General features: G+C 44.2%; 1 protein-coding gene across 4 annotated transcripts; it reads right to left on the bottom strand.

Moving 5' to 3' along the window:
- Positions 1-263: 263 nt before the first annotated feature.
- On the bottom strand, positions 264-22,569 carry SIRT5 (sirtuin 5). 4 transcript variants are annotated; one of them, XM_075921185.1, is made up of 10 exons: positions 22,415-22,456; positions 21,135-21,212; positions 17,802-17,940; positions 13,048-13,181; positions 11,175-11,400; positions 9,289-9,376; positions 8,296-8,349; positions 6,352-6,475; positions 4,489-4,604; positions 264-685 (listed from the first exon to the last, which is right to left on the bottom strand). In XM_075921185.1, the coding sequence occupies exons 3-10, from the start codon at positions 17,914-17,916 to the stop codon at positions 610-612; spliced, it is 933 nt and encodes a 310-aa protein (XP_075777300.1). In that variant the 5' UTR covers positions 17,917-17,940; positions 21,135-21,212; positions 22,415-22,456; the 3' UTR covers positions 264-609. The 4 variants fall into 4 exon arrangements, with proteins under 4 accessions (XP_075777300.1, XP_075777299.1, XP_006121873.2 ...); XM_075921184.1 differs by lacking the exon at positions 21,135-21,212 and having other exon boundaries at positions 22,415-22,569; XM_006121811.3 differs by lacking the exons at positions 21,135-21,212; positions 22,415-22,456 and adding an exon at positions 22,165-22,368.
- Between the last annotated feature and the right edge of the window lie 555 nt (positions 22,570-23,124).

Below are 23,124 nucleotides of genomic sequence, written 5' to 3'. Positions count from 1 at the left end.
GGCGCTGCCCCGCCCCCAGCGAGGCTGCCCGCGCGTGACTGAAAGCGCCTCCCCCCCCCAGCCGCCCGACACCAGCGCGGCCCCGGCCCCTCCCCCACGGGCATTTACTGAAGCTGCCCGGGCAAGGAGAGGCGCGAGCCAGCCCCCGCCTCGCGCAGGCACCACGCGCAGGCGCAGCACAAACCGCGGCAGGAGTGAAGGCGCCAGGGCTCCTGACAGGCTTTTATTGGGATTCCTTCCGGAGGCCATTCGCGTGCGCGCCCCTCCCCCCCCCAGTGTCCCCTCTTCACCCAGTGACGCGCTGCCAGAGTCCTCCCGCAGGGAAACACCCTGGGCCGCAGGGCAGCGGAGCCGCTGGCAGCCTGGCAGGTGTCAGCATCGACCTTCCCGCCTTCCACAGTCCAGCGTCTCCGCCCGTCTCCCGGCCCCGTCGCAGCCCTCACGGGCCCAGGAGGAGGATTTCCGTGATTGGGGTCGTTGGGCCAAAGCTCGCGTCTCTGTGGGACAGGTTAAGGTTTCTTCCACAGGACTGCTCCAGTTCACCCTCGCGCGTGCGGCTTGAGCGTCTCAGTAAGAGCATTTCTTCCCCTCCCTGTCGCAGCCGCATGCTTATGAAATTATTTCAGTTTTATGGCGAGCAAGCGCTGGAGGCAGGGTTGTACCACAGGGACCTGGAAAGTGAAATCTGAAACAGAAATCAGAATGATTAGGAGAAAAGTGATTAGATGGAGAACTTACTAGCAATCATTTACAATACAAATTACCACCACTGCATGTTTGCCCTTCATACACTTTGCTCGATCTTGTTTCTGCACTTTATCATGTCACTTCAAGGGTTAATTTCTCCACACAGACTCCAGAGCAAAGAGCACCTGTTTTAACAACAGTTGTTTAAGCAGCAAACAATTCAACCTGATTAAGTAAATTGACTGCAATGTCACAGTTTTTGTATTTTCAATAAACTGGTATTTAAAGTAAAACAAGAGAATGTATTACAGTCTGAATCAGGGGTGGGCAAGAGCCTGTCAGCGGGCCAGATGCAGCCCACCTAGCTCTTTTATCCAACCCATGTGGCAGTTCCTGGCCACACTCCCTAACCCATTGCCTGGAAGCTGGGACACACAAGCTATTTCAATTGCTTCTATATAAAGGACTCACACCTTCCCTGCAGCTGCCAGGAAATGGGTTACAGCTCCCGCCCCCACTAATGTGATGCCTGGGAGCCACAGGGGAGGCATGAGTCCCCTCAACTAATGCTATAAAAAGGCTCCTCCCCTTCAAAAAATTACTGTCCACTCCTGATCTGACTGATACAGAATTATGAATCCTTTGTCACCCCATCTCTATACAACTTTAGGCAGTTTTTTTTAATTTTTCCAAAAAGAGCTAGGAAATGCCATTGTCTAACATTTTCTAAATCAGTGTTTCCCAAACAGTGAGTAGCACCCACTGTATCACAATGTGGAGGAGCATTTGGTGAGGCAGTGGAGCAAGAGCCAATCACCACAGGGGACAGAGGGGGAACTTGAACCTAGCTCCCACTCTGCCTCCAGACCTGTTCCACTTACCCCGCAACCCAGCTCTGTCCTGCCCTCCAACCCAGCTTCATCCCCATCCTCTCTTCCTTCTCAAGCCAAAGCCACCTCTAGATTCAGCTCCTCCCGCATCCTAAAGTCTGCCCCCATCTCAAGATCCTCTGTTGATGAAGCCTTGGCTTTGCACTAATTGGGGAGGGAGAGAAGGCAGATCCCATTACTGCAGTCATGATCAACCAGTTGATTACAGTGCACCTAAGAGTCCATTGCCGGGACCAACTATCCTGTCAAGCTGCCGCTCTTTGATCCAGCCAGCTGGAGCTTGGCACAACCTCAGTGGGCTGCAAGCTGTGACCAGCTGGGCTGGATGAAATCTTTATTAACTTGCTGGCGGTTGTGGGGGGAGATGTGTGCATTTCCCCCCCCCCCCCCCGCTCTTGTCCCCTGCTCCAGGAGGGGGCAGGGCTGGACCACCAGCACACATGGCATGCTGGGGACCACGCTGCTCCCTGTGGGCCATGTGCAGGGTCGGGAAGCCCCTTCCTCAGTGCCCTGTTGCGCTCAGCCAGGCTGGTGCCAGCCCTGGAGCCACTGCCTGTAAGGAAAGGGCTGGGCTGGGCAGAGACTTTGCCCCCCCAATCCCAGTGCTACTCTCAGGAGGCTGCAAGTCCCAGTGCTGCTACCCTGCTGGTGAGTGTGTTGGGGGCACAGGGATGTGAGGGCAAGAGGGTGGCAAAGGAGGATGCAGGGGTAGAGTGGGGAGGGGCCAAGGGATCATGCTGCAGGGGCAGGATGGGAGGGGGCAGGAGTTGCACTGAGAGGCATGGGGCAATGCAGGGGATCAGGCTGGCAGGAGGAGGATCATGGAGCAGAGGGAAGATGTGGGGGGGATTCAATTTTACTGTATAGAAACTACACTTTCCTTTATTCCCCATTTCTTTGCCCCCCCCCCCCCCCAAACAGCTATTTGACTGCATTCTGACCCTCTTACCTTTTCTGGATTACTCCCCCAGCCTCCTCCTGCTCCCAAACTTCCTCTCATACATCCACCCCACACTCTCTCCTGCCACCAAACTCCCTTCCAGACCCTGCCCTCTTCACCCCGTCCTGCACCCCACTTCCCACCCAGATCCTGCATCCCTATCCCTCTCGATAGCAGCCCTGTCCTGCACACTGAGCCCCTCATTTTTGTTCCCACCCCAGAGTCTAACGGGGTCTACAAAATCCACTAACTCTGGTGTAACAATATGGCTTTTCTGTAGCCATGTTGGAAGGTCTGTGCTAGGCCTGAACCAAAGCCTCCTTCTGCAGCCAGACTGAAGAGTAGCAGCTATTAAATGTAAGGCCTGGAGTCACATACTCACATTCCATCTATTTTGTATAAAAAAGTGTCAGAAGGCTGTGAAGAGGGGACTTTGCCCTGATAGCTTCCCTACTGTCACCAGATAAAGAAACAGATCTCAAGATGGGTAAAGAAAACTTAAGTAACATCATTCTGTCTGGCAAGAAACTGCTTATCAATAGAGAATGTTGTGGAATCCTCATTCTATGATCATTGTCATTACAATTTCCTATTGTTTGTCGGTATGATCTCTGTCTGGTTTGTATCTGGTTTGTAATTGTTTCTGTCTGTTGTATAATTAATTTTGCTAGGTGTAAATCAATTAAGGTGGTGAGGTATGATTGGTTAGGTAATTTTGTTATGACTGGTTAGTAACCAATTATTTTAGTATAATTTTAAGGTGTAGCTAAGCAAGACTTAGATTTCATTATATTAAACTGGGGTCCAAGAAGGAGATCAGGAAAGAAGATCAGAAGTAATAAAAGCAGAAAGAAGACCAAAGAGAGACAAGGAACCCCAAGAAGAACTCACTTCCAAGACCCAGCCTAAGATAAGAACTGCCAGGACTCTCCTGCACACCGAGATGTGCAGCAGCTAAGATCCAGAGAGACTGACCTTGCCTGGCCAACAGGGGAAGTCTGCCTGCCTTTATCAGGATTGGTGAGCATGACCCTGTGCGCTTAGGATGTGTATTCTGCTTGTTTAGGAATTGTCAATAAATAGAGGATAAGGATATTACTGTGTGAGGCTCTTTCAGTGGCTAAAGATCCTGCAAAACCTGCAGGAAGGTGCACCCTGAGCCCTAGGAATTGGGTAAGGGTGGGTGTGTAAATTAACAGGGTTGCACCTTGAGCTCTAGGAACTGGGTAAAGGTGTGTGTCCCTACAGTGTGGAAGGGTTAGAGAAAATAGTGAGGGTACACCGGAACCCCAGAAAAGTTAATCTGTCCTATGGGAAGCCCTGAACCTCAGTCCTCCCTGTCCCTTCCCCTCACCCCGTGGGGGCTGAAGTGCCAGAACAGTGATGTGTCTGAGTTGGGGTTTGGGGAGTTTTTATTTTTTTTGCTTCTTACTTGCATGGTCCCCAGCTGATTTTTTTTTTTTGTGGGTCAGTGATGTCCCCAACCCAAAAAGGTTCCCCACCCCCACAAAGAAAACATTGAAACCTTTTGTGTTGGATATAAATTAATATTTTACTTTATTTAAAATAAAGTTTGATAAACTAACATGAGAAAGTTAAAACATTTAATCTGTTTAATAATTTAAATTAAACTGTTCTCCCCACTTGCAGCACTAGCAAAATGGCTGGTGTAGTTATGTAATTAACTGAGTTTCCATTAGCAATGGGTAGTCTGTGGAAAGGTTTGGAGTGGGCAGGGCCTCAAGAAAGGTGTGGGGTCTTGGGGAAGAGATGGGGTAGATCCTGGCTTACCCTGACATTTAAAAGGTGATCTTGGGTGTAAAAAGGTTGGAGACCACTGCATTATTAGTAAGGGGAATGGAATAGGAAAAGTTTGTACACCACTATTGTAGACATTCAACAGCACAACATAAGAAATCATTTACATTAATGTGGCTCCCTCCCTTCTGCCTAAAATATGACTAGTTTTACCTGAACTTATCTGTGGCAGGGGTGGTTTGCATGTTAAATTCTGCAACTGGCACTCCTCTTGCAGATACTTGAGGAGCAAACATAGCAGCAGGATATACCACAGAAGAGGTTCCCACCTACAAGAAAAACAAAACAGCACCAAACCAGCATTTAAAAAATCCAGTATCTTCAAACACCTTGAATGACTGTACCTGAATATTTGCTAAACAACTAATGCACATTCAACCGTACAATACAAGTCTACACGTGTTGATATGGCCTGATCAGTGCAACCTGCCAAAACCTAAGGGATAAGAGGTCTAAATGCGGTGCTCCTCAAGACTGGAAAGAAGTAAAAATAACATCCAACTTTGCTCTGCAGTCCCTCTAGTTGACACTGGTGTGGTGATTACTAGTTCTAAAATAATCCATTTCCAAACATTTGTGATTGAGGAGAGGGAAGAAGCCACCAGAAGTCAGGCCACTGGCAAGGAAATAAATAAGGGAAATCCTAACAGGACACAACCTAAAAAAATGCTTAACAAATAGGGAAAGCCGCCTCCCCCTACTTTTTAGGGCTACTGTGGAGATTAATACTCAAAGAGCTTTGAACATGTAAAACACTGAAATTAAAAAGCAAATTATGAAGCTGAATTTGGAAGAATATGGATATGGAAGAGGCAACTTCAAGAAAAATTGTGACTCATTACCAGCACATATTGTGCTAACATTGTGAAGATGTTTTATCTATTTTCTTCCTCATTTAGAATAAATTCAATATTAAAGTTGAGAATATAAACACACATTATAGGGTCACATTCAATTAAAGAAAAAAGCAAAATAGTTCCAGGTACTATACTTGTCCCTTTCTCTTCCTGCCAACTTTTGGAATTTTTCAGATACTTCCCTCTGTTCTGAAATATTTTTCTCTCCATTTAGCTATATGAAAAACCCATGCAAATAGGTGAAAAATTGGCTCTATTCAGATGACCATTTACAAAGTTCAATCAAATAAGAGCGACCATACTTGGTCAGACCAAAGGTCCATCTAGCCCAATATTCTGTCTTCCAATAGTGGCCAGCACCAGATACCCCAGAGGGAGTGAACAGAACACCGTAATCATCAAGTGATCCCTCTCCTGTCATCCATTTCTAGCCTCTAACAAACAAAGGCTAGGGACACCTGGCTAATAGCCATTGATGGACCTAACCTCCATGAAATTATCTAGTACGCAAAAGTAAAACAAAAACATATTTAAAAAATAACCTGTTACTCTAATCTCTTTCATTGGAAGGAACTGTGGGTATTAATTGTAACAAGCAGGTACAAACAATTTAATAAAAAGACAATTAAAGACAGAATTCTCTTGCAATTTAAGAAAATATGCAAGAACTAACATGCCCTGGGTTAATGAAGGAGTTCGTCCTTTGACATGGTAATACCCTGCTGAACAGAAGTATCTGATGAATGCATGGAGGTTCTCTAAACAAAAAGTGCATGGAGCTGGTTTAACCAGTTATATTTAAAAAACAAATAAGCCCTAAACTGTCAGAAGTGTGATTTTTTTTTTCAAAAGCTAAGCAATATTAGGTTGGCCATAGTGCAGAAGTACTTTCAACTACTGCTTGTGCAATCAACATGTAACCTTATTATAATGCAATGTGGCCAAGTTAACACTGCTGCATTTATTTCAACTCAAATTCTTCCCTCACATGTTTAAACTCTCAAACCTAAGACTACATTTTCATAATGAGACTTTATTTTAGTGCATTATCTTTTACTGAAACTGTTTCATGGCTGTTTCTACATTTCCAAACTCGGAGAGATGCGATTTCTTAATTTGAGCTTGCTTGATAAAAAAAAGAAACCAAAGCATTTCTTACCACCAAACAGAGGTCACAGATCTCAAGTTCTTTTTCCACCTCTGTAAGAATGTCAGAATCCAGAGTTTCACCAAACCACACAACATGGGGACGGAGAAGACCATTGCAGTCTTCCTCTTCACACCTGTGAAAAGTTACAATAGAAGGAGATGGGACCCTCAAAGTGATTTTGAGCCTTGGATTGATTTGTTAAAAACATTAAAGACAGACCTATTTCAACTGCAAGAGGACCACATCATCTTAATTGCCATATACAGAGACCACATCCTCTATTATACAACACAACTGTATCTCTGGGTGAAGTACAGAAACTATTTAACAAGACTGAGAGATGCTCTCCAACAGTCTAATGCAAGAAATGAAAAAAAAATCATAGTCAAGTGCAATAAATTGTGGACTGCCACAAAAAGTGCCACTGGATTTTTAATGGTCACAAGATACCCTGACATCTCTAAGCCAGTGTTCCCTCTAAGTTGAGCACTTTGTCAGCCACCCAGGACAAATATAAATGCCACCTAGATGATTAGCAGAGCTCCCACACCTAGCAGCATGTGTTTCTAGGGGTCGTGCACATCCACACACGCCTTGGTGCACATTACACAATTTATTCTGCACATGAATGGGAAAAATTAGAGGGAACATACTCCAAGCATAGTATCAGATACTGCCTTAGAAGAAAGAGTGCTAGCTACTGAATAAACAGCAACTTATCCTGTAGTACTTAGCTGCTTGTTACCATTGTTCTCTCTCTACTCCCTAAAAGATCCACTAGCTTAGACTTGTCTTTACTAGATGCTTACACAGATAAATAAGCAATCTATTTTTCGTCATTGCAATCTCTACTCCACATTGCCTTTGTCAGCTCTCTCTTGTAATGTTATGTTACATTTAAGATCTTTGGCATTAAGGACAGGTCTACACTTACAACACAGCAGCTGCACCATCACAGCATTTAAGCAAAGACAGTCCTATGCTGACAGCAGAGCATCTATCAGCTTAGTTAATCCACCTCTGCAAGAGGCAGTAGCTAGGTTAGTGGGACAAACTCTCCTGCCAACATAGCACTGTGTAGTCTGGGGAGGGGGGGAATTAGCTTGATATGCAGTAATTCCTCATTTAACACGGTAGATACGTTTCAGAAAATGATCGTGCTAAGTGAAAATGTGTTATGCGGGGTCAATTTTCCCATTGAAAATAATGGCAAAGTGGGGGTTGTGTTTTAAGCGCACATGTGCTTGCAGCTCCAGCCTGCACTTGTTAGCAGCTGGGACCGGGACATAAGGTTGGGGGAGAAAGGGGACTGGGTTATAGCAGGGTGGGGAGGTGTTTGGCTCTAGAGAAGGACAGGGGAGGGGACTTGCAGCCAGCGGCTGGGTTTCCCCAGATGGCTGGTCACCGGCAGCTGCCCGGGGCTTCCTCTGCCTCCTTACAAAGCAACAGAGGTTTGCCGTTACCCAGTAACCCCCCCTGGCCAGATGCCTTGCGTCCGGCCAGAGGGGGTCACCGGAGAACGGCGTGGCGAGCAGCAAACCTCTGCCGCTTTGCAGGAAGGCAGGGGAAGCCTCACACAGCTGCCGGACACCCCTAGGGGAAATCGTGTTATTGCAGGGACGGGGTCATATTGTTTGAAAAATGTTCCCTAAAAAAAAATTGTGCTATCGTGAAAATGTGTTAAGTGGGCACGTGTTAAGTGAGGAATTACTGTAACTCTCTCACTCAGGGGTGTGAATTTTTCAAGTCCCTGAGTGACACAGTCTATCATGTGATATAATTCTGTAGTGTAACTTGTACTGTGTCTTTCTGATTTTGTAAACTGCTTTCACATTCCTGTGATGCTGTGAAATAATATTAACACCTATTTGTAGAGGTATCCTTTCAAAGTACCTCTGAAATCTGAGGGGGAACATGTTGGAATGGTGAAAAGAGATGAATGTCAAAACTCACCGAGGAAGATTTTCAACTGGAATCTTGGCATCTTCCATTTCAGGGTCTGGGGCACTGAAGTCACAAAATAAAATAAAAAAACAGTTTAAGTGAAGAACAAAATGCTGTTACAAGTAAAATACATGTCTCCAAAGCATTCTATCAAATCAAGGTGGTTCTGTAACTGAAGGAAATAAATATATCTACTACAACACTGAGATGAAGCCAGCGGGTGGGGTGTGCAGCCCACCTTTCCCCCCACTCTGGGCCAACTCTGTAGAGAAGAGGCAGGGTGTGTAGCCCTTCTGTCCCAGGCTGACCCCAGCAATAAGCTATCAGGTAGGCTGCATGCCCCCCCACTCCGGGACTGCCTCAGGGAGAAGCCAGCAGACCGAGTGCAGGCCTAGCCCAGGTAAGGCACCTTATTCCCCTGCCCTGGGGAGAAGCCAGTGGCCACTCCACACCTCTGCTCTGAGCTCCCTTTCTTTGAACTGATTGCTCTGACTCCTACATCCCAACCTTTTGTCCTCACCCCCCTCATCCCTGACTCCCGCACCTCCCCAGCACTCTGCTCCAAGCCCTTCCCCAACTACCAACTCTGACTCCTTCTCCCCCCACATTGTCAGCCTCCTGCCCTGGAGGACATGAGCAATGCTGGACAGCCGGAGTAGCCTCTGCCTGCAACATGCATGGGCCCACTGTGAACAGGCGTTGCTATGGATGGCCTGACATGTCCCTGTCCATGGCAGGCCCCACAGAGCTGAAGCAGACCCTTGCCTGAAGCAGGTGGGAAGCTGTTCCAGCCACCATTGGTTAACTGGAACAGGTAAATATTTCATATCTCTATATCCTATGTTTTCAAAGCATCATATGGGCTTTAAACAATATTTCCCTGAGGTAAATAAGAGACATCTGTCTAAAACACAGCCCAGCTCTGAAAAGATCTACGCTGATAAAGATAATAAATAAATATCAAACTGAAAAAGAGAGTGTATAGGTTTCATAATGTATTACCCTTTCCCAGACAAAGCTGGACATATTGGACTTTTGTAATTCTTTGCCACATTTCCACAGCTGGTGCATCGGGTTTTGAATAAACTACCTGAAAAGCAAAATTTCCAGATTTTAATATTGAACAATGCCTTTCACCCGCAGCTATGCATGCAAACAGTTATATCCATCCCAAGCATTCCTTTATTTGAATATTCCTTGTCAGCAGTTTAATTTATAGGAAAACAGAACTAATAAACTCCAGATTGACAGCATCGTGAATTAGTTAGTATGTAAATAAAACATTTCTGATTGGCAGTCAAGGAAACCAATGGCATATTTATTCACAAAGCCAGTATGGTAAAGGCAGGAGCAAAAGTTAAATAGCAACTGCCATGCTGAACCAGAGAACTGGTCCCTCTACTAGAATGTGACTTATGTCATGTGGTTTAGCAGGGAAGTCCCCCACTGGTCTCGTGCTCCCCACAGTGTTTCAAAGCAGCAGCACTGCACAGAGCCCGGGTCAGCGGGGGAGTCCCCAGCTGATCCTGGGATCCATGTGGTGATGCTTCTTTGAAATGCTGCATGCAGCCTGTGGACACCCCAGCTGGCCCCGGGCTGCACACGTTTTTTTCAAAGTGGCAGTGCCATGTGGAGCCCAGGGTCTGGCTTCAGGCTCCATGTGGCGCTACCGCTTTGAAGCCCTCCTCCCCTTTCCCTCCTCCCTTGCTGCCTCTTTCTGATGGAGGTAGCAAGGGGGGTGGGAGGGGTGGAGCGACTAGTCGACTAGCTATTGCTTATCGGATAGTCAACTAGTCATTCACATCCCTACTTATGATTGTAGCATTTCCCTCTCAGTACAGGAGAAGTGTATTAAAACACATACTTTGTAATTTGCACATACTGCTGACTTTCCAAATAATTATTAGCAAATAATATAGAGGTTTGATATTACCAAGACTTCATAATATACTATGGTACATTCTGTAAAAATTAATTATAATCAAAACTAAACTATACTTATCAGCAGGGCTCAACAATGAGGGCAATCTACTTGACCGTGGCGAGTACATTTTAGCCTGGCACGGCACCGCAGCACGATCAATGCATGCGCAGCGCAGTCTGCGCATGCACAGCATGCCAAACCGTGTGGCTGGCGAGCGGGGCTCGCTGCCGCTTGTCAAGCCCTGCTCATCAGAATAAGTGCACAACATGCTCTGATGCATTATCCCTGCTTAATAACTGGAAAACTCAGAAAATTGTAATTCCTACCCTTTAGAACAGAACTGAGCTTTTTTTTTGCTCAAGTATATTCAACCAAGTGGATCTGAGATATACAAGGAGAAAGTTCCAGTACCATCATCAGCATAAAAAATTAACCAGCAAACAATAATGGGAAGAGAGATAGTGGATGTTTACAAGTTCAGCAACAGTTGGCCAGAGTATGTGCATGCAATAGACTAGTTGAAATTTCCATCTAAAGTATCTGACAGAAAATTGGGTTTCCAACAAAACGTGTGTTTATGTGAAAAAGTCTCCGCTTTCCCTAGTTTTCATCTAACACTCAAACACCTAACATTTGATTTTGAAAAGCCACAGCAACACCTCTCGTGTGCAATAGTTCGGGTGTCTCATCCCAGACTACATGCTACATCCTGGTGTCCTCTCTTGCTGAGCAGCCCCAGTGTATCACAGGATGCCTTGGCCACAATGTGTAATATGAAACGTAATCCAGCCAGGAAGCCAGACCCATAAAGGAGAACTGGGCCATGTGAAATCCTGGTGGCATTTCTGAATAAAAAATGTTTTTGGCTTTTCAATTGGTTTCACTGAAATGTTCAACGATTTCAGTATAAACTCTCCTCTCCATCTTCTGATCAGTTCCAGCATACACATGCATTAATACTAACCATGAATTTCTAAGAGGTGTTTTGTGCCTGCCCTTCTGTGGAGCTCATCAATGTTCTGAGTTATGACCACAACACTTCTTCCCTGTTTGCTCAGTCTAGCTTCACACTCTGCAATGGCAACATGTGCTGCATTCGGTGGTTTACTCAACATCAGCTCCCGGCGGTAATGATAAAATTCCCACACACGGGAGGAGTTCCTTGCAAAGGCTTCTGGGGTAGCCAGTTCCTGAGGGGGGTGGAGAGGAGCAATCATTCATTAGTAATAAAAGCAAAACAATCGGATAGTACACAGGTGGGCACTTCATAAATTTCGGAAGTGGTTGCAGGCTGCCCCAGAACGAGCAGGCACTTGGCTGAGGGGGTGGGGCCAGGAGACTTTACATGCTTCCCTACTCACAGACGTTGATTGGCCTGAGGGCAACTGTGGGCCAAATCAAAAGGCTTGGCAGCCTGGATCCAGCCCAAAGACACTGTCTTTCCCACCCCTGTGATAGTGGATATAGTCACATGTAAGTTATTTAAAATACAAGATAATAACAATAGATTATTTGTAACCACCTATAGCTAACAAGAATACAAGTCAATAGCCAGAATCAGTCGTTCTTATTTTATAGTAGCATGACAAGTCAGTGTAATACAGCAGGCCTGACTAGATGATTAGAATGGTTCCATTTGGCCTTATAACTGTGGATCTATAAATACCGTATTTTATGCAGCAATGCCATTCATCAAAGTTTCATATAATTTTACTGTATTATCCAGAATTCTGTACTTTCATACTGTGCTCTCAGAGCTTATTCTACAGTGCCCCACCAAGCTTCCTCTAGATGCACAAACAAATGGGAAACAAGGAAATTAGCTGCAACATCATAGTTAGTATTTTATATGCATTAAAGTGGCCATAAAACTAGGCATCTTTGCCTGGTATATTTTATACTACCAGTAATTTCAATTCTTATGTATAACATAACATAGTCAAACAACAGGCTTTTATTCTGATGGCAACTTATATTTTGTCTCCTGTACCTTTAAAATCTCAGCCATAATTCTACATTAATATGGGTTTTACATTCAGTTTTCTTATTTAAAAGATAGGGGGAGAGAGCTCATTCAAATAAATCCATCTGAACTAAATACTTGCAATGCTACATAAAGACTGAATATTAATATGTCAAAGTTCTCACATTAAAAAAAATTATATAAATAGACTGTATTCAAATGCATAATTAATGAACGAAATACTGGCACAGTAAACATACACTTGTAACTGGATAACAGCACAGCTGCTCTAGTTTCCAAAAGAATCAAATCTTTCATGAGCGCTATCTTAAACATACACACACATAAAACTGATTATAATAGTGCAAATATAGGAAAGGGAACATGAAAGCAAGTTAATTTTGAGCCAAAGGAGGAGCAGAGACAGCAGAGTGCAATAGGAAGTTGGCAGAGAGTAGCAGACAAAATTATCAAGACATTTTCAAGCTTTAGTTAATCAAACAAGTTAATAAACAAAAAACAGTACTCGGTAGTGTCCTTCATCCCTTTTTTCATGTTTTTCTGAATTCAGAAAGGAGGAGGTGCCTTGGGGGGAAAAGCAAGCAGGGAAGCAGCAAGACAGCCTCCTAAATATCTCAAGATATCTAAGACTGTTGTGCTGACTAGGGAAAAGGAGAAGTTGCAGTTGCACGAGGCTACCACAGTGGAGTGTAGGAAAGAAGCTGCAGAGATGGCGAAGGAGACACTGTGTCACTATTGAAGCACTGTGGGGCTCTGCAATCCTTTAAAACAGCTAGCTGCTTCTGACTCATGGTAATGGCGCACTTGAAGTAAAGGATTAATAGTAACTCAAAGGTCTAGCCCAACTACATACCTGAGCTTGCCATTTTCTCCAGTAGCCCCCTGCACCTCTGAAGGTAGGAACACCGCTTTCAGCACTAACACCAGCCCCTGTAATAATGGCTATGTGCTTTGCTTTGGCAAACACTTCTCGAAAATCAGCCATATCTAAATGTAATGGGAAAAATTAACAATAATTGATCCACTAGTTTTCATTTTTAAATACAATTTAAATCATTCAGATATATCACAACAGGCATACAAACACAAATGCTGCTCTTGAACAAGACTGCCACACTTAATTTTAGAATCTCTATTATGTTCTGTAGATCAAAATTAGATGTATTATCAATAAGAAAATTTTTTAACCCTGGATCCTGTAAACATTTATGGAAGGGAACTACTTATGTGGATGAAATTAAGTACATATGTTAAAAGTTTGGAAGAATGAAGCCTTAAATAAAACTTACTATGATAGAATTAACAGGCCTACAATAATAATCCCAAATTGCTGTAATTTCTAGTTATATATAAACCCCTTTCAACCAACATGTGACAGGCTGGCAATATTCTGAACCAAGCTTAGGAAATTAAGAGAACAAAGTTTAACTTAATTCAGTAAAGTTTTAGTTAAGGTTAATACACTTGGGTTACATTAGATTAAAAATGCAATTGTGTATATGTTATTGTGGCATTGTATGTATCTTCTCTAATAGGAGGGTGCTGCTAATGTACATCCTCCCCGCTTTGAAGTCACCCCTCCCTCACCTCTCTTGAGAGGTCTGCATGTACTATTTCAAATTGGTTTCTCCAAGGACCAACAGGCAATGAAATGACTGGATAAGCAGACTGGGTTTCAACAGGCTCAGGGCCTTTTCCTGGTGCCACAAACAGACTGGACCTCTAGTCCAGTGGTTCTTAACTAGGAGTTCACATGCCTCTGAGGGTACATAGAGGTCTTTCAGAGGGTCCATCAACTCATCTAGATATTTGTCTTGTTTCACTGAAAAGTCAATACAAACTAAAATTTCATACAGATAAAATGAGAAAGTCAGCAATTTTTTAGTAATGGTGTGCTATAACAAGTTAATATTTTTATGTCTTATTTTGTAAGCAAGCAGTTTTTAAGTGAGGTGAAACTTCGGGGTATGCAAGACAAATCAGGCTCCTGAAAGAAGTACAGTACTCTGGAAAGGTTGAGAATCAAAATGCCCTAGTCCACACAGCACCCTGATCCTTAGGATACAGTTAAAGAAACTGAGCCTATTAAGGCTCCATAAGAACAGGTGCTAACTCTGAACTATGGCTCTGATAAAGTTGTGATCACAAAGGAAGTCCTGTGACTGAAGGACTGCTCCTCGCACAGCCGCTGTTAGAGTTGGGGTGATGACTAGTTAGCTTATTAGAATGCACATAGGTTCTTTTATTAGTTATGTTTTATCTGTAATGTTTTTTACTGTAAGAATAAAGTAGTCTTGCATGGGAAGTGTCGTGTGATAGGTATAATTGTGACAATTATGAAGTGTTAGCCATCTTGGAGGAGAAAGCAGGTGTTCTTGGACAACCTGTCTGGGCTGGGAGTAACACAGTGAATACACAGTGAAACTGTAGAGCCTGATCAGGAGGAAGAAAGATGCAAGTCTTCATCCAGAAAGACAACAGCTGGGGAGATGAAAGCCTGTGAGTGAATGTCCTTGCTGGACACTGAGGGGAAATACAGGTTGGACTCCTTCGTCCGGCACCCTTGGGAACTGACTGATCCTGGATGAGGGATTTTGATGGACGAAGGAAGGTCACTTCCGAGCCCACCCCTGTCACAAGCACCCCCAGCAATGGCCTCACTGCCAGCCTCCCAGCTGGCTTCCCCCTGCTGCCAGCCCCTCCACACGCAGGGTGCCTGGCACCCCGCCACAGCATGCACAACCCCAGTGCCAAGCTCCATCCCCGCAGGGCAGCCCCCCTGCTGGGGTCCAATTATGCAGGCAGCTCTGCTGGCCAGCAGCAGAGCTGCCAGGCTTTTTGCTGTGCCACCAGGCAGCCCCACTCCCAGGTAGCCCCGCGGTCAGGCTCCCGGCCCCACGGGGCAGCCACGCTGCTTCCCAGTCCTGCTGCATTGTCTGGTGGTACCAGGGCCGCTCAGCTCCTGGTTGTGCTGCCAGGCGGCCCCACTACCTCTCTGTCTCACTGGGCAATTTTGCTGCTGGGCTCCAGTCCTGCTGCTTCCTGCCCCCCCGCTGCAATGTCAGCACTGGATGGCAATCCTACTGTTGGGCTCGTGGCTTTGGTGCCACAGGGCAGCCCCCACTACTGGGCACTAGCCCTGCTGTCGGGTTCCCAGCCACCAGACCTCCACCAGGACTCTCTGGTCCTGGGAAATCCAGTCCTGCCAGACCAGGGATGTTGCCAGACCAGAGAGTCTAGGTTAAGAGAAGTTCAATCTGTACAGCCACAGTTGCCCCCGAACTGTGATACAACCACCTTAAAATTCTTCAAACCTCATGCTAATTAAAACAAAAACATGAACTGAAAATCTAGTTAGTGTAAAAATCAGTAATTATAGCTTGTGGTATTATACTTGCCTCTGAGTTTAGATATGGCTTTGAATTATAGCAAACAAGATATTTCAGAATGAAATTTGAGTTGTATGTCAACGGCATCCCTGTAATTTGAAAGCTGTTAAGTTATCTGCCCAAATTCACACAATTTAAACCAGACCATATACCTTCTAGGAGACTGTGGAGGCGGATACCTGACTAATTGTATTTTTCTACTACAGTCCAGTGTATTAAGCAAGATCTTTCGAAGTTAAATCTTTAAATATAATATTTTCATGTAGATTACCCCGTGGGGATTTGAACAGCTGTAGCATTACCAATGCACCCTGCTTGTGAGTTGGTGGGAGTGGTTTTACTAACTCAACTCCTGCAGAAACCTTGTAGTGTAGAAGCTGGGAAGTAAATTTCACTATGAATATGCAAGACAAATCTAAATATATAAACAAAAATATACAGTGACTAGGGATGTTAAATATCAGTTAACTGAACAGTCAATTAACATAATGAATTCTTATCGGTTAGTTGACTATTGAATAGTCCCTGGGCAGCCCCTGTCTGGAGTGGGATGGATCTGGACTCCTGGACCTGGCACAAGTCGTAACTAAGCTGGCCTGGCTTCTTATATACTTTAAATGCAGAGCTGCAGGGGAGTAGGTCCAGGAGCCAGTGCAAGCCAGGACTGAGCTGGGCTGCTGGCCAGCCTGCTAAAAAATTTACTGGCAAGGGGTGGGGGGAAATGTGTGCAGTCTACAGCATTAACCTATAAGCTTTTGCTTATCGATTAATCAGTTAATTGACTATACTATTACATCCCTAACAGTGATACAAATATATTTCCTATTTTATAAATATTGAAATAAGACATGTTAACGGGAATAGCCATTTTGACCCCTAACTATGCCAGGAACTTGGCAATCATTCAGCATGATTGCAGAGGTGACTTTTAACAATTTTAAAAAAAATCCAAAACTAACAGCTTCACAGCCACACTTTCCCTCTTAAATACTTGTCTTTCCAAGAAGCTCACTTTCAAACCAAAATATAGACTGTGATTATTAAAGCCTGTGAATTTTCAAATTGAAGCTTTATTCAATTATCATTCTCCTCTTCATTATTACAGCTGTAGTGATGCCATATTCATGTTGAGACTAAATTTCCGTTGCAAACACCCATTATGAGACACGTTTCACTTTGACAGGTTACCTTGAAGGCTGAAATTTCTCATACTAGGTCTAAGCCTAGAAGGATTTTTTTAAAAACTTTTCAGTCATTTGAGTTCAAAATGTAAAAACACATACAATTTATAATATTTTTCATTGGATATTTTTGCACTCAAACACAAAACTTTTAAAAACTTCTAGCTTGCATCCACAGGACGACTGATCTGACCTGTTTGCAAACGTTAGGGTTAAAAAGATACAGAAACGCAAGGAATGTGCAAACATTAATTTCCCATAACTCTTCTAAGGATACCAGATGTCAGGCTTCCAATGTTCTCTGAGGCAGAGAACTGATACGTCTATCTCAGAGCCAAAAATGATTCAGCAAAGGTGACTGGTGATTTGAGTCTTGCAATCTTTAAAAAGAAGTATGTGCAGCCATTATACACCCCGGCTACGTCTACACTGGCCCCTTTTCCGGAAGGGGCATGTAAATTTCACGAGTCGTCGTAGGGAAATCCGCGGGGGATTTAAATATCCCCCGCGGCATTTAAATAAAAATGTCCGCCGCTTTTTTCCGGCTTTTAAAAAAGCCGGAAAAGAGCGTCTAGACTGGCCCCGATCCTCCGGAAAAAGTGCCCTTTTCCGGAGGCTCTTATTCTTACTTCTTATTCTTATTCTTACTTGTAAGAACAAGAGCCTCCGGAAAAGGGCACTTTTTCCGGAGGATTGGGGCCAGTCTAGACGCTCTTTTCCGGCTTTTTTAAAAGCCGGAAAAAAGCGGCGGACATTTTTATTTAAATGCCGCGGGGGATATTTAAATCCCCCGCGGATTTCCCTACGACGACTCGTGAAATTTACATGCCCCTTCTGGAAAAGGGGCCAGTGTAGACGTAGCCCCCATTTGTACAATATACTCTCTCTAGGTTAGGACATTTATTTTGCTCAGTACTTTGTGTCTACAACAATGCTGCTCAACTTGAAGAGGCTGAAAACTCAAAGCAAAGAGAAAATTTACAAAATATTTGCCTGGACAATGTACAGAAACAAATATGGGAACAAATGTATCTTACTTGATTTAAAACGAGCCATTTCTAAGCAAATTCGTTGTTTCTTGGAAGAAGGTGGCTTAAGTCCACAATATGCTTGTGAAACCAGCCTTCTAGTGGTAAACTGGAAAAGACTCATTAGGATCACTTTATAGTTCTTAATCTGAAAAGAGACATCAAATGAAAAGTGATATGAACACGTTTATATGGCAAAGACTATATAGCAAATATATCCTTAAATGCTCCCTCTTTTGTGTCACAAAAAATAATTTTACTATTACATCCTCCACTTTGTTTATCCAGACCAAGTATTGCTTATGGGTAAAGTTCAAAATCCACAGTATTTCAAGCTTACAGAACAATCAAATAATACATATTACAAAAAACCATAAAAAATGTAAAAGCCAGCCAAGCCTACTCTTCTAGAAAAAGTACTGAAATGCTCATATTTTTTCCAGGTTATTTTCCAGATATATACATTTTTTTACTTGAACTAAAGGTAAAATAGCCAATTAATATTGCCCCCCATAAAATAAATTAATTCTTTCCACTGAAATGTTACACTGTGAATCTTGAGTCTTTGCATTGAAAACATACAGTATGATCTTCTGGGTTTAATAAACAAAAATGTGATGCTGTACAGACACAGTAATGCTTAGCCTATACAGTATAGGGCTTTTAATACTCCAATACAACCATTAACTAATTCTGAGATTTAGTCCCACTTTTCAAATGGTAGACGGGGCAAAATTTACAAGTGGAGTAATCTATTACACTCATTTCACTGGGAATCGTATTCCCTTAAAACAAGGCAGGTGAGACAGTAAGCATAAGGGTGCCCAAGTGCTTAGTGGGCCAACTGGCTAAGACCATGCAGCAAAGCCCAGAATTCAGATTTCAATTCTGGTATTTAGCCTGATAGATCCAATCACATCTCAGCACAGTACAGCTGCTCTATCCTTTCTACCTTGATTTTCTAATTTTCCTTATACTATGTAACATTTACAAAGAATGAACATACTGGAAAGTGTTTATAAGTCTATTTCCTCTTTAGTGGTACATGGAATTTAAAGTATTTTAAAAGGAAAACAGATAATCTATATAAAAATGAAGGGAAGTAATGAAAAACCCTTCACCTTTACGTTAATAACAATCATCATATTTTTTCCTTAAATAGAATTTTCCTGGATATTTAAAATCTACAATATTTTCCACTGACTCAGATGTCCTTACATTCCAATCAAAAGAACCACCTCCCCCTATGTTTTGAAATTGCAGAAGGAAAAAGCCACCCACAAAACCATAATACCTTATAATACCTCATGATTCTCTTATTATAATATTGAATGAGTAATTTAAAATATTTTAAACAATTTTAACTATCTGGTATTGATGACAAAACATACGTAGCAAGATTATACTGAGGCAGATAATCAAATGCACTTTAATTACTGATATCACAGCATAATAATTTTCTCTATCAAACAGGGTAAAAACATTAATTTGTTCAAAGATACATTAAAAATTATATTCAAAATAGAAAATACACCTACAGCTTAGACAAGAATTTATGCAGCTGAGAGTGTTTAATGATTTGTTTCACAGAGTAACAAAGTATAAAAATAAATAACAGTATGTCAAACAGAAACATTTACGTCCCAACTCCTGCAATGATAGACACAGAATCTGTTCTCAGACCTAATCTTTGGTTGTTTACATTCATGCAACAATTCGCAGGACAACAGACTAGAATTTCATTGAGGAAATGGTTTGTGGGAAGAATAAGAAACAAAGGGAAATCTTATTCAAAGTGTCATATGGTATACACATAGGAAAAACCTTTACTTGCTATCTTCTAGACTAGAAAAATGTGAACACTAACCATTTAAATGCAATGCTGCACCTAGGGTAGAGGTATAGACACAATTTAGAACTAATAGCTGGTTATATTAAGCCCAAGGGGGAGTGTGGGTTAAACACAACATATCTTGCCCATGTTATATGCTAGGAGTCTCTCTAGACTAGGATAATAGGTATTTATTTTTCAAATCCACTGGGATAATCTTAACCAGCTAACACATTAAGGTTTGCTTCCCCTTACTTCAAAGGGAGTAGAAAAATATTTATCAAAAACTTACACTCATCCAGCCCCAGAGTCTCTGAGGGTTTAAGAAAAGACCTGATCTACCAAGGTATGCTGAAAAATAAGGACTCTAAGAGCAGGGTATTTTCAGGCATAAGACTTATTTATCTGCCTCTCTCCAAACTTTGTATAATTAACAGGCCCTTTTTGCTAAATATAGTTTTTTGGCATGGGAAAGAATAATTCCCTAGGTTTCCAAATTTCAACAGGAACATAGAGAAGAGCTAAGAAAAACCACTGAAGAGGTCCAAATGGTAGACAAGATGATGCCACAGGTGGCTATGAACATGTCAGATGGCTTATGGCAATTAGTTTTACCACACAGCATGCCTCTTGGTAGCAGGCATCTGATACATATTGCATAGCAGGTACATGTGACTATAGAGGACATCCAACAAGTTGGATGGAATGCTCAACTCCCTTAAGGATTCAAGGGTGATGCTGAGGTTACTAAGGATCTACACCCTGCCTAGGGATATAAATGGATGATCAGTTAACCAGTTACCCAGAAAGCATTGCTTTACCAGCATGTTTACTGGGGTAACCAGTTAACTGGTATCCAGCCAGAGTAGTCCCCTGCCCATGGTGAAATGCAACAGGCATTGCCTGGCCAGGCCCACAGCGCCACAGGTAGGGGGCGGAGGGGGTGGGGGAAGGGGCTGCTCCCGCAGCCCCACCCACAGCATGACAAGATGGGCCGTTTAATAAGTTAAATATATAGTTTAACTGGTTAACATTTTAAATGCAATTTTCATCCCTACTACACCCTGGCACCTTATCATGTCTAATCTAGAAAAGAAAGCTGAGAGAACAACACAACAGTCTTCAAGTATTGTTATAGAGAGGACGGCTATAAGTGGTTCTCCATGTCTACCAATGGTTGGACAAAAATAATTGGCTTAGTTTGCAGTAAGGGAGGTTCAGGTTGGATATTAGGAAAAAATTTATTAACTGCAAGAGTAAAGATCTGGAATAGGCTTCCAGGAAGGCTGTAGAATCCCCATCATTGGTATCTAGGAACAGGTTGTACTAACATCTGCTACTAACATCTGCTATGGTCTAGGGCAGGGGATCTGAACCTTTTTCTTTCTGAATCCCTTCCCAACAGTCAATAAAAACATCACAACCCACCTGTACCACAACTGTTTGTTGGGGTTTTTTGGGGGACAGAAGGGGCATATAAAAGCCAGGAAGAGAATTAAGTACAGTAAAACCTGTGTTATCCGGCACACTCGGGGATTAGGGCGTTCTGGTTATCTAAAAATTCTGATTATCTGGGGGTCCCCATCAACCTAGGAAAAAACAATGGACAATAATAGTAAAACTTAATATTGGTAGTTTTGTAATGTGAGGCAGTTGATCTCACGTTTCTATTTTGAGTTAAAGATGATTAGTACTACTTAAATAACAAATTGTTAAGCCAATCATGGTAAACCAAGCCAGGTCTGTCCGCCTGAAGACGTGACAGTATTGTGGCTGAGAGCAATGTCCTCAAACTTAACAAAGTTTCCTGGTTAACAGAGTGCCGGATAACAAACGTTTCACTTTATTAGCTAGCATGGAAAATCCTTAGTGCCCTACAAAACTAAGACCTTGTCTAACACTAAAAGGTGGTCACTGCTGTCGTGATCTATCTTCTGGAGTTTGATTTGTGAGTCTAGTTAAGTCTTGCTAAATCTAACTGTGAGGGAGCCCCCGCCAGCATCCTGTACACCCCCTTTTGAGAGATACAAGGGAAGCTGATGGGAGCCTTTGCTCCTATGGGCCTCCCGCTGTGGGGACGCCACCAAGCTCGGCTTAAGGTAAACCAGCTCCAGCAACTCGAGCGAAGATCTGGCCTGAGTTGCTCAGGCTTTGGCTTCAGCCATGGATGGTGGGGCTCAGGGTGCCAGAGTGCAGTCCCTTATAGCAAGGCTTTCCCTTTCTAAGGGAATCTACTGCTCACCATGCTTGGCAGCCCCCCTGAAACCTTCTTGCAACCCCCTCCGGGGTCAGACCCCCGGTTGAGTAGATGCAGTCCTCCCTCCCTCAGCACTGTTGAGCTATTCGACATCTCCAGCCCTGCATCCGTATGAAAACACAACTGGCCCTGTGCACACCCGGATTTTCAGACAGGCTCGGGCTGGGCCTCCCGCAATTTTTGCGGGGCTTGACAAAAGCCAGGCTGGATCCAATCCGAGCAATGCCAGGGGCAGGCAAACCCTTATGTGCGTCGGCATCACCCCCGCCCTGTGCCACCCTTACCGCTCCGCCAGGCACCGCGCATCACAGCCCCCCTGCCCCCCGTCTCTGAGCTCAGTCAGCCGGGCCGGGCCCCTTCCAGCGCGAGCAGGTGGCAGCCTAGGCCGCAGGACGGAGGCGGCTCTCGGGCAGCAGAGACCCGGGCCCCGAGAGGCGGGTCCCGCGGGCTCCCCCTGCCGAGGCGGCTGGTGCGGGGCAGGGCCCCTCGCGCCCCCGGGGCTCCCAGGCCCGCCCCGCCCGGGCCGGTACCCACCTCGGCAGCGGCTGCTGTCCGGGCCCAGCTGCGGCCGCTGCGTGGAGCGCGGCACGTCCCGCCCCGCCTGGGGCCGCCGCGGGGAGGAGCCGGGCCCGGCCCAGCGCAGCCCCCGCCCTCCCGCGGCTCCCGCGGCTGCGCCCTTCGGGCCGGCGCCTCCTCAGCAGCCGCGCCTCGTGCCCCGGGACTCGCCCTGCGCGGGCCGCGCTTGTGCCAGCAGCGGGGATGGTCTGAGGCCCTGCTCGGGGCCGCGCCCCCCGCATCTGAAAACCCCGACCCTAAAGCGCCGAGCCAAGCAGCGACTGGGGAAGTGATTTTCAAGGAGCCAGCAAAATGCTGCTTCATTAAATGGCCAAAACCTTAGAGCACAACTGCACTAAGTGGCTCTCTCAAGTAACCTGACATGAAAAACAGCCGAGGAAGGGCAGAGGTAGACGTTATAAATGGAGAAAATGGCCTGAGCCAACATTGTCAGTTCAAACGTCCTTGAACTTTGGGAAATTTCCGGTTTGAACTACACCGGTTCAGTGTATTTCCAGGGTCACACTTCTAAAATATAGGTGCTACTAAAGTGGTGTAAAAAAAAATTTAAAAGCCACAGAAAAGGTCAGGAAAACGCCATAAAGGAGGCATTTTTGTCATTTCCCCACATTATTCAATTCAGAGACCAGATCCTATAGAGCTGCAGTGAGCCTGAACAGCTCTTATAA

The sequence above is a fragment of the Pelodiscus sinensis genome, chromosome 2, assembly GCF_049634645.1.
Source record: "Pelodiscus sinensis isolate JC-2024 chromosome 2, ASM4963464v1, whole genome shotgun sequence".
In the NCBI taxonomy this organism is placed as follows: Eukaryota; Metazoa; Chordata; order Testudines; family Trionychidae; genus Pelodiscus; species Pelodiscus sinensis.
Note: the sequence above shows the minus strand (reverse complement) of the source record. Positions and strands in the feature narration are given on the sequence as shown.

Excerpts from the sequence above, each read along its gene's own strand:
- SIRT5 (XM_006121810.4), bottom strand. The coding sequence starts at position 21,099 with ATGCCCCTTCTGTCCCCCAAAAAACCCCAACAAACAGTTGTGGTACAG. Across the intron at positions 11,401-13,047 it reads GGAGAAAATGGCAAGCTCAG|GAACTGGCTACCCCAGAAGC; the intron begins GTATGTAGTTGG and ends CACCCCCCTCAG. Across the intron at positions 9,377-11,174 it reads ACACCTCTTAGAAATTCATG|GTAGTTTATTCAAAACCCGA; the intron begins GTTAGTATTAAT and ends TTTGCTTTTCAG.